This window comes from Camelina sativa, chromosome 8 (genome assembly GCF_030686135.1).
Source record: "Camelina sativa cultivar CO46 ecotype springtype chromosome 8, ASM3068613v1".
Lineage (NCBI taxonomy): Eukaryota > Viridiplantae > Streptophyta > Magnoliopsida > Brassicales > Brassicaceae > Camelina > Camelina sativa.
Genome location: NC_141887.1, coordinates 27,576,396 through 27,587,831, shown reverse-complemented (window position 1 = coordinate 27,587,831; position 11,436 = coordinate 27,576,396). Strand labels below are relative to the sequence as shown.

At 39.7% G+C, this 11,436-nt stretch overlaps 2 protein-coding genes across 2 annotated transcripts; one reads left to right on the top strand and one right to left on the bottom strand.

Annotated features, from left to right (window-relative positions):
* Window positions 1–51: 51 nt before the first annotated feature.
* On the bottom strand, window positions 52–5,521 carry LOC147940540 (uncharacterized). The gene is made up of 2 exons (XM_087463433.1): window positions 5,016–5,521; window positions 52–4,897 (listed from the first exon to the last, which is right to left on the bottom strand). Exon 2 carries the CDS (start codon window positions 4,664–4,666, stop codon window positions 3,755–3,757), a length of 912 nt encoding a protein of 303 aa, XP_087319559.1. The 5' UTR covers window positions 4,667–4,897; window positions 5,016–5,521; the 3' UTR covers window positions 52–3,754.
* Window positions 5,522–6,441: 920 nt separating this feature from the next.
* Window positions 6,442–8,137, top strand: LOC104708530 (RING-H2 finger protein ATL43-like). Its single transcript, XM_010425119.3, has one exon. The coding sequence runs from the start codon at window positions 6,621–6,623 to the stop codon at window positions 7,833–7,835; it is 1,215 nt and encodes a 404-aa protein (XP_010423421.1). The 5' UTR covers window positions 6,442–6,620; the 3' UTR covers window positions 7,836–8,137.
* The last annotated feature ends 3,299 nt before the right edge of the window (window positions 8,138–11,436 follow it).

The following is an 11,436-nucleotide window of genomic DNA, read 5'->3' as shown; positions in this document are numbered from 1 at the left end:
CAAGCTTAAGCGCCGCAAATGATGATGGAAGAGAGAGTGAGATAAGAAGGATAAAAGACAACACTCATTTATTAGGTTTTCCTGAAATGGCAACAAGTGCCTTACATAGTGTCACTCTGGACCACAAACCGGTACCAAAGAACAATTAAACCAACTTGAACCAGATTACATTTTAATGTATCCGTTATAGCAAAGCATAAAAGCATAAAAGCATAAAATGAGTCATGAAGGAATATTCCTGTCACAATACTCCCTTCTTCACAGCATCCTTGTCCTCAAGGATCAAATGTTGGATACTTGTTGATGAAGTCTTGGTAGAACTCCCAGGTAGCCGCTTCGGGTGTTGAACCCTTCCATTGGACAAGAACCTTAGTGATTGCTTTGTTTTGGTACTTGATCATTTTCTTGTCTAAGATAGCCTCAGGTTCCTTAGCGTTTCCAATGTCCAGCAGGTATTGTGGTAATACTGGTGCATCGGACGGAGGATTTGGGCAAAGCTTCAGCTGGCTAACATGGAAGACATCGTGGATAGTGGATTGAGAGGGTAACTCCAGCTTGTAAGCGACTGAGCCGACTTTATCGACGACCTTGAAGGGACCGTAGAACCGTGGTGACAGCTTGTGAGGGACATTCTTCGCCTTCAAGGAGTTCTGGCGGTATGGTTGCAGTTTCAGGTACACGAAATCCCCCAGCTTAAACTCTCTGTCAGACCGGTGAGAATCTGCTGTCTACTTCATTCTGTTATGTGCCCTAAGCAGGTGAAACTTTAGCATGTTCAACACTTCCTCACATTTCTGTAAAGTACGATCAACCACAACAGTTGAGCTTTCACCTGGAAGGTATGGGAGGTGTATTGGTGGTGGTTGCCCGTACACTATCTCAAATGGGGTTGAGCGGATTGTCGTGTGGTAAGTGGTGTTGTACCACCATTCAGCCAAGGGAAGTCACTTGCTCCAAGTTTGCGAAGCTTCAGAGATCATACAACGAAGGTAGGTTTCCAGTGTTTTGTTGGTGATCTCTGTTTGGCCGTCGGTTTGAGGATGGTACAACATGGAGAATTGCAGGTCTGTGCCATGGACTCTGAACATCTCTCGCCAAACTTCGTTCAGGAAAGTGGGATCTCTGTCGCTAGTGATATCCTTGGGTATCCCATGAAGCTTAAATACCTGATCCAAGTACACTTGAGCGAGGTTAAAGGCTGTATAAGGATGCGAGAGGGGAAGGAAATGGGCGTTCTTGCTCAGCCTGACCACCACTACCAGTATGCAGTGCTTACCATAAGAGGGGGTAAGCCTTCCACAAAGTCCAGACTAACCGATTCCCAGACACCCTTAGGGATTGGTAGAGGGTTCAGTAAGCCGGGTTTAGCTGCATTGTCATACTTATTTCGCTGACATATTTTACAGTTTCGTACATAGTTTTGGACCTCGAGGCTCATTCTTGGCCAGTAGAACAAAGATTTCACTCTGTGCAGTGTTGCATCTCTGCCTGAATGCCCTCCTATAGCTGAATCGTGCAACCATCTGAAGATTTTCATCTTTACCTCAGGATCATTACCAACCACAAGCTTTCCCTTGCGCCTTAACTCGTCGTTTATGAAGGTATAGTTGGGGTGAGATGATGGTTTGACCTTGATTTCAGAGATCGGCTTCCTTAGGTGAGTGTCAGTTTTCCAGAGGAGCATCAGAGAGTCATAAAACCCATCGTGTGCTTGGGATAGAGTGATATGCAAAAGTTGAGCACCCGTTACACGAGACAGAGCATCAGCTGTGTGGTTTTCTTTACCTGCCTTATACTGAATCTCGAATGTGTAACCCATCAATTTAGAGCGCCACATGTGTTGGAAAGGAGTTGTTACATTTTGGCCCATGAGGAACTTGAGGCTCTTTTGGTCCGTTTTTGTATGATGAATGGGCGGTGAGAAAGGTAGGCGTTCCAAACTTGAACCACATGAACAACAGCAGGCAATTCCTTTTCGTAAACTGAGAAAGCTTGATGTCTTGGTCCCAGTGCTCGGCTGATGAAGCAGATTGGGTGGTTATACTGCATAAGGACCGCTCCAATACCCACGTTAGAGGCGTCAGTTTCTACAACAAAATCCTTTTCGAAATCTGGAAGAGCCAGGACAGGTGAAGTGGTCAAGGCCTTTTCCATATTTTGAAAGGCTTTGTCACCATCTTCACTCCAAAGGAACCCATCCTTCCTGAGCAGGTTGGTGAGTGCTCTGGCGATAACTCCATACCCTTTATAAAGCGACGATAGTAGTTTGCCAGACCCAAGAAGCTTCTCAACTATTTCTGATTCGTCGGGGTTTGCCATTGTTCTATCGTTTTAATCTTACCAGGATCTGTGCTCACGCCCTCGCTCGATATGAAATGTCCCAGATACTCCATGATGGTTGCACCGAATGCGCACTTCGATGGTTTTAAGTAAAGTTGTTGACTCCTCAAAATCAAAAAAACCTACTGCAAGTGATGGAGATGCAGTTCCCAGGTAGGGCTATAGATCAGTATATCATCGAAGAACACTAACAGGAACTTCCGGACAACCTCTTGAAAGGTGTGGTTCATCAAGCCTTGGAACGTGCAGGGGTATTTGTGAGGCCGAATGGCATCACAAGATATTCATAATGTCCTGCGTGCGTTTTAAATGCGGTTTTGTACACATCATCAGGGGACATTCTGATCTGGTGGAAACCGGCTCTCAAGTCCAGCTTGGAGAAGTATTTGGTCCTCTAGTAGTGGAATAGGATACTTGTCCTTGATTGTCTGCTTGTTGAGGCCGCGGTAGTCCACACATAATCGCCAGGAGCCGTCCTTTTTCTTATCCAATACGATTGGAGAGGCATAGGGGCTTATGCAGCTCCGTATGATCCCTTGGGAGATCATATCCTTTACCATCTTATCAATAACATCCTTTTGTAAAGATGAGTAACGATAAGGTCTGAGATTCACTGGGTTTGAACCGGCTGCTAGTGGTATTTGGTGATCAAACCCTTCTCGAAATGGAGGTAGCTCAGAGGGTTCCTCGAAGATGTCTTGAAATGAACCTAGCAGGCATTGTAAAGAAGGGTCCTCTGACATATTTGATTGGTGGGTAGCAATATGTGAGAGGAGTGCTTCAGGTTGTAGAGAAGGTTGATCGGGAGATTCTGATACCAACTGAACTTGGAGGAGGGCAATCTGTGAAATCTGACCCATTATCTTGTTTAAACTCCCCCTTTTACTTCCATGCAGTTCACCTTGGTCCCTCTTAGTACGTGCTTAACCCCACTTAAGTTAAACTCCATTCGCAGATTCAAGAAGTCCCATAGAATAGGTCCGAGAGTAACCAATTACTGAACCCCAAGGACTAGATTATAGCAGTCTAGAGGTATTAGTCTGACCTTTGTGGTGAAGGTGTAACCTTGCAATTTCCACGAGAAGGCTGAGCACTTGTTCTTGGAGATTATCGATCCCCTAAGAGCCGAGATCACGATGAGTGGCCTAGTAGGTTTTAGAAGGCATCCTACTTCATTTGCGACCGCCCGACTGAGGAAATTGTGTGTGCTTCCAGGATCTATCAGCATATATAGCTTCCTTTTTCCATAATGACCATTCATAATCATACAAGTGAAATGTACAGTACCTTTCAACGCATGCACAAAGATGACTGGTCCTGGTTCAGCTATCTCCTCAGCTTGTTCATCGTGGTGGTTTGTGATGAGCTCCTCTTCCTCCTGACACTCATCATCTTCGACCTCTATCACAAAGATTTATGATTTCTTATGTTTTAAGTGATGACGTGGGGAGTATGGTTCATCACAAAACATACATAGCCCTTTGGCTCTCCTTTCTTGCATTTCTGGGTAAGTGTATTTCCGCGGGATTTTATCTGGTTGTTTGGGAAAGGTGTTTGGTCTGTAGGGTGAGTGTTTGGGGATAGTGTTTTCAGGTAGAGGTAATATGGGAGAGGTGTTTGGGTTTCTTGAGTGATTCGGGGCGATCTGTTTGGGATATGGATTGAAGGGAGCTCGGTTTTGTTTGTGTTGGCTAACGAATAGGTAAGATTCATGGAGCTTAGCTAACTGAGCAGCATCTGGTACAGTGGTTACCTCAAACTGGCGGACATGTAGAGCGAGTTGAGGGTTGAGGTTGGTCAGGAAAATGCTCAAAGCATGTTGGTCCGGCAGAGTCAACCGGGTCAGAGCATCCTCGAACTTCTCTAGAAAGTCCTCCACTGAGTCTCCAGCCTGCTTTATGCTTACCAAGACGGATAACGGATCATCATTTGCCTCCGCAAAACGCTTGGATAGAGCCATGATAAAGTCGGACCATGATGGGAAGACGCCAAAACGGTTGTTTAAGTAGTTTTGTAGCCACTGCATCGCTTTACCTTCCATGTAGATGAAGGCCAGCTGAACCTTTCCCTCGGCTGGAGTGTGGTCCAAAAGAAAGAGCTGTTCGCATCGGTAAATCCAGTCTCTTATCGCGCTTCCGTTAAAGATCGGAAAACCAACCTTGGTTAACCGTGTGGACAAACCATTTGGGGCCATTTGGTGAGGAGGTGCGTGGTCTGTTCCCATAGGTTGTTTGCCAGAAGATGCGAGACACTCGTTCGATAGATCTGGCGGATCCGTTGGTCGCAGTTGTTGTGACGACCCAGTTAACTCACCGGAGCTCGCCATCGGAGATTCGTTAGCTCCGCTTGACTACCCAGAGTTCTGCGTCACCAGCTTTTTCATCATAGACTCTAGGGAAGACTGAGACTTGATGAGTTCCACCTGAGATTTCACCATATCTGCGATTTGGGTTTTAATCTCGTCGGTCGTTTGTTTTTGGTCATCGATCTGCTTGCTCAGAGTTTGGAAACGAGTAGCATCAGCCATGGTTGCGTCGGTCCAAAGATCAACATGGCTCTGATACCAATGAAACAGTAAATTAGCCACAAGGAAAAACCCACTTTAGGAACTCACCGTGAGTTCTAAGAATAGTGAAATCAGAACTGAAAGATGATCAAATGATGAGAAGAATCACCTCAAAGGACTGGTTTCAGTGATGGAAGCAAGCTTAAGTGCCGCAAATGATGATGGAAGAAAGAGAGAGATAAGAGGGATAAAAGACAACACTCATTTATTAGGTTTTCCTGAAATGGCAACAAGTGCCTTACATAGTGTCACTCTGGACTACAAACCGATATCGAAAAACAATTAAACCAACTTAAACCAGATACATGTTTTAATGTATCCGTTATGGCAAAGCATAAAAGCATAAAATGAGCTATGAAGAAATATTCCTGTCACATAACGTTTGCTTTAAATGGGCCGTAACGTATATAAATAGTAATCGTTTGAGAAACATTGATCAAGGCTTAAAGCTGGCTAACCAAATATGTTGTCACTAAGAGAATCCGATTTTTTTCCTCGTTATGCTTGGAAAGATCTTATCCTTCTTTGTTTTCTTGTACTGGATGTAAGAAGAGCTAAAGCTAATGGCAAAACAGCAAAATGAGAACAAAGTGTTTCTTAATGTGTTTAGCTAGTGACTTTTCAGGAAAATATTTGAATGTAATATTATGAGGCATAATTAAACATGACTTTTTTAACATATTGCTTGAAAGTGTGACTTAAAAGTTGAGATTCTACACGCCAAAAAGAAAAAAAAATGTTGGTTTGTATGAACGATAAAAATGTGACTGCACTCTTTTAAAACCTTCGGGGCATCGCGCGTGTCGTGAGAAAACAAATTACACATGACTAGTTAGTTAGCTAGGATGTTAACATTTCACTTGATAAAGATAAGAGACATAATATCGGAATTGGTTCAATTGAAATTAACACTTAACAATATGTTGGCTAAGATTTCACGAGTGCGTAAGCTTTCATAAATTATTGGAGAAGAAACTTAAATCATTGTCAATATTTAATTAGAAAAGAGTAATAAATAAGAGACATGCATTGATGATTTTGTTCTTGTTGTTGTTGTTGTTTGGTTGCATTGATGATTTGATTCTAGTAGAGGCTCTCATCGGCTCTGTGCTACTAGCCATTAGATATGTTTTGAATCAGAAGAAAGCGTTATTATTAGTGTGACAATTCCAAAAAAAAAAAAAAACAGTATTCCATGAGATAATACATTTGAAACAGGTACGACTCTTTCCATATACAGCTCTGACATTGTGATCTAAATAAGAACTAGAAGTAGCTAATTTAAACACATGCAAGTCCCAGCAAATGCAAATGCACTGCATGAATGAATGAAACCAACCAACCTCCCTAGTAACTAAACTAACTACTAGCCCTGTGTTCAATTGAATAGCATCATCATTGATTTGTCTCTCCCTATTAATTTCCATTAATAATTTCAATTTTCTTTTAAATATTTAAAAACAAAATGTTTTGGTTATAATAAAATCAAATTTTAAGGCATGAAAGATGATGAAAAAAAGAGAAGTCATGTTTTTAATGCCAATACTCTTTTGTCTTCTTTATTCACTTTGTTTTCTTTCCCTTTAAAATCTCTCTCACACTCAGAAAAGTGTCTCCCTTATTTTCAGGCACTTCTCAAAAATTAAATATAAGAATTTTAGAAAGAAAAAAACCATTTTAAAGTCTAAAAGACCTTCTCTTTCAACTAGAAGCCATGTCTTCAACCTTGCTACTACTTCTGCTCTCTCTTCTATCTCTCTTCCTCAATGTCTCACTCGCAGACAATCACACGGCGGTTGTCATAACAAACTCAAACACTACGTCGCCACTTCCACCTCCACTTCATAACTTAACTTCCTCTTTCATGCCCGGAATCGCCGTTGTAATCGCCGTCCTCACCGCGTTTTTCTCTCTCACTTTCTTGCTCCTCCTCTACGTCAAACACTGTAAACGACGAAACGACGGCGTTTACAGTAACCACCAGCAGCGTTTCGCAGTCTCTAGATACGGAGGTGGGTATTACGCCGGAGGAGTTGTACTAGGGAGGAAAAATTCCGGTATAGACCGGTCCGTGATTGAGTCTTTACCGGTTTTTCGGTTTGGTGCGTTGAGCGGTCAGAAGGATGGTTTAGAGTGCGCCGTGTGTCTCGCTCGGTTCGAACCGACGGAAGTGCTGAGGTTACTCCCGAAATGTAAACACGCCTTCCACGTGGAGTGTGTTGACACGTGGCTCGACGCTCACTCCACTTGCCCGCTTTGCCGTTACCGGGTCGACCCGGAAGACATACTCTTGATCAGTGACTGTAACTCCTGGTTCGAGCTCCGTTTCTCTACTAACCGTCAACAAGAAGAATCTAACAGTACCGGTTTAACCCGGTTTATTCCGGTTATTAGTCGAATCTCCGGTCGTCATTCGTCAGCTGGCGAACGAGCGAGTCGACGACTCAACGAGATTAGAGCGTCGTCGGCGTCGTCCAAAACGAATCCGGCGCAGTTTCGGAGATCGCTCGATAGCTCTTTGAAAGTTAATAACTCCGGCGAGGAGAAATCGGAAACCGTCGCCGTGAACTGTTTGGATCGGTTACAGAGAAAAGACGGGTTGCTGTTGGTTCCGAATCGGGAGAGTTTCGAAGGGAGATTCGAGCACCGGATAATAATCTCCGGCGGGAATCGAGACGATCAGAGGTGGAGCGAGGTGAGGCCGTCGGATCTTTTGTATCTACGATCGGAGATGATACTTAGCGAATGTAAGAAGTTAGCTACGGCGGAGGGTGGCAGAGATGTAATTAACGGGAGAAGTGTATCGGAGTTAACGAGTATCGAGAGACGGAGGAGATGGGGAGGAGAGCCGAGACAACGACAAGCCACGGCGGTGATTTCGAGGTGGCTCGCTTGGTCCCATCGTGCCTCCGCTTCCAGCGTTGTTTAAAAAAAATTATTTATATACTCCTTTTAATTTTGTCATATAACAGTTTTGGCCTGTGTAGTTTTGTTTGATAACAATTTAGCCCAAAATTAATTTATTCGAGACAATGCAACAGTGGCACAGGTAGGAAGATGCACGAGTGGGAGGAAGCACAAATCATTTCTTTTTTGTATTTTAATTTTTGAGGAAATTATAAGGAAAGTGAAAGGTTGAGTTTTTTTATATTAGTGTCTTGGTGTAATAAAGGGCGAGTATTAGGGATCTGATAACTGGGTTTATTAAAATAAAAACAAATTAGCTCCTAATTTGTCTTTTTCATACATTGAACTCATAACACTAGGAAACATTATGTGCTTGCAAGACAATTTATTAATGAGTTTATATTACTGTTTTTAATAGAATAATGATATATTTAGCTTTGTGTGGTTTTTGAAATATATTAATAATGGTAAAAATGGACTTGTTCTTTCAGACTTTGTAGTATAGTAGTAGCTTTTTTAATTTTGGGACCTCAAAAGAAGGTTCCAATTCAAAAAATTTGACATAAGACAATGCTCTGACACAACTCATGATCCATCTACATACCTCTATGATTATTTGTTGTACATATACATCTAATTGTTAAGTATTTTGTAATTTTAATCACATGATGAAACCTTATGTACAAATTGATTATCTCGATATAATACATGTTCCATACTTTCGAAAACTTTCCAAGTAAACACTATTAGGTGGTATCTTTATGTAAACCCCAAGAAATGTTCAATTCAAAATTTAACTTGTGATTTTTTTTTTTTTGTAGACAGTACTTTTACATCTATCTCTTTACGTACGTGAGACTTTGGGAAGGAGCGATTTAAATTACTTTTACAGTTTTCATTTTTTTACCCTTTTCTACATGAGAATTGTTGTGATGAAAACAAAGAAGTCATAAACGTGCTAAACTGCTATAGTATTAGAGAGAACTCGGTTGTTTTTCAAATTTAAGTAAGTGGCAGATCATTTACTTCCAGAGTCATTGTTGATTGATAGATACAATCAATTTTCGTTACACAATTAATAAGATGATATCGTATTTTCTATTGACTACTTTAAATGTTTGAATTAATGATATGATTTTCTTTCGTGCCATCACTTTACAACTCATCATTTCCAAGTTCCAACATTCTATATTTTTCTTTTTCTTGTTTTATTAGTAATTCATTTTGTGGTTTTTTTTCGACAGCTGATCTTGTTTCGTTCTTGTTGGTTTCGTAACAACCACTTGTGTTGCCCACTCCTCTTTATTAGCTAGATATTGAAGAAAAATAAACGATTGTAGTAGTAGCACACGTAGTACAGGCAAAAGCAAAGCATCACAAGTTTGGTTTATATATTTAGAGTAATCGGTGTATAGTTTGTATGATTGATGATGATGATACAAGATCATAAAAAGTAAGCAATGTTTGCTAGTATTTATTAGTTTTGTTTTATTGATAGAAGTATAGAACAGATATCTACTTTTTATATCATCCAGTCAAATTTATATGACTATTGTTACGGTTAAAATATTTATAAAATGGAATAATCATATAAAATTCAATATTAGTTACGTGCATGAGTTGTCTATATATATGTGATGAACATCAAAGTTCAGATTCATATAACTTGCATGAGTTCCATGAAAGGAAAAAAATCATCAGATAGAGGTAAAAGCATATGTCACAATTGAGATCCTTACTTAATGTTATCCTAAACAGTACTTTTTGTTGTCATTTACATTTTATAATGTTTTGTTTGGACTTACTATGAGAGAGATCGAAAATGAAATGGTTGAATAAATTGACGTACGGTCTGTTAATTACAACAACATGTCGAGAGAAAAAAAATGTTAACAGAGAGATGAAATTATTTGAATCTCAACAGCAAGGGATACATAAAGGAGAACATTACATGTGGCCTTTGCCTGTGTTATCTCATGTATAGTCCATCAATCTTAATTACTAACCATAGAAAATGACATTTTCATTAGAATAAAAACGAATTTATTTTGTCTATTAGCCCTTGCCATGATTTCATCCGCCTAACGTTACTATTCTCCTCTCTATATATTATTGTGCGTTTTTATATGCTTAAGTAAAATAATGACTACAAAAATAGTATACTAGTATTAAAAGTTCCGTGGTAATTAAATACTCCCTCCGTTTCAAAATATAAGATGTTTTAAAGAAGTTTTTTCCGTTTCAAAATATAATATGTTTTAAAGAAGTTTTTTGTTTCATAATATAAGATGTTTTTAAGTTTTTATACAACTTTTAGATTAGTTTAGTATTTTATATTATGCAGTATTGTTTCTGATTGGTTGAACTTGTTAAAAATAAAGACTTCTTAATCTGCGTGCTTTAGTTAAAACATATTACATTTTGAAACGGTGGGAATTTTGAAAGGGAGGGAGTACGAATTCTCCTCTCTATAAATTATTGTGCGTTTTTATATGCTTAATTAAAAGTCTTTTTTTATTCTTTTTACCTTTAGCCCTATGCCCCTATCTATGAGAAGAAGTGAAGAATGGAGTTCCATGAGAAGAATATGATATATGGGCATATCAATAAACAACAAATCTTGGGAAAGAAAGAAATAAATCATTTCCACACAGACTACGAAATCCAAAACTGCTGACAAATCTCAGAGCTCAATGAAAAAAGTGGCCCACAATAGAATCTTTAAAATTACTAGCAGAGTTTATAGAGCTAAAGAGTACACTAGATATGTCAAGATATAGAATCATAATTGCATCCTCTATACAATTTTCTGACAAAATAAGTACTAATTATTATTTTTGATGTTTTAAGAAAAAATTAGGAAATAAATATACTTAGGAAAAACACAAAGTAATTAAAATGTAAATCTTGGAAAGTCTCTAGTGAGAAACCATTGATCAAGAAATAGAAGGGGAGCGTCCAGTGTCCTTTGGGTAAAAGCGTGGATACGTGTGTGTACATGGTCCTCATTATCATCGTCCTGCAAAAAGAGGCCACCCTTAACAATATCTCTCAATTACTTTTCTCGATTCATGAAAAGCCCACTCGAGTACTTGAAAGAGTTTCATAGACTCGACTCAACTGTCACAGTCTCCCAACTCTCTTAATCTTCCAACTTTTTTTGGTTTCTTTTCAGCTTTCTTGTCTGACTTGTAAGTGTATACATTACCAATTTACTCCAACATCTCTTGCCTTTTTCGTTCCTCTCCGACCCCATTTTTTTGGCGTTTTCCACTCTCTATATCTCCTGAATTTTTACTCTTGCTTTTTCCCTGTCGAGAGGGTTATTATTATCACATTACAACTTTTGGTACCAAGACTAATAATAATAAGTGGAGCGAGTCTTCTCCATCACCACACACTCTCTTTACAAAATCTATTTGCATTGGCCTACTTAGTACTAAATTGTGTGTGTGGATTATTGTAGATCATGAAAGTGAGATATGCTGCGGTGAATTCGGATCTACAGCTTGATATGATAATGGCTGCCGTTACCAGATAAAGAAAATGAAGCGAGTGATTTGACAAGACAGGCTATATAGACAAAGACAAGACTGTGTCCTCTTCCGTAAAAAATAACTCCT

Bases quoted from the DNA above. Each gene is read 5' to 3' on its own strand.
- LOC147940540 (XM_087463433.1), bottom strand. From the start codon at position 4,666: ATGGCGAGCTCCGGTGAGTTAACTGGGTCGTCACAACAACTGCGACCA.
- LOC104708530 (XM_010425119.3), top strand. From the start codon at position 6,621: ATGTCTTCAACCTTGCTACTACTTCTGCTCTCTCTTCTATCTCTCTTC.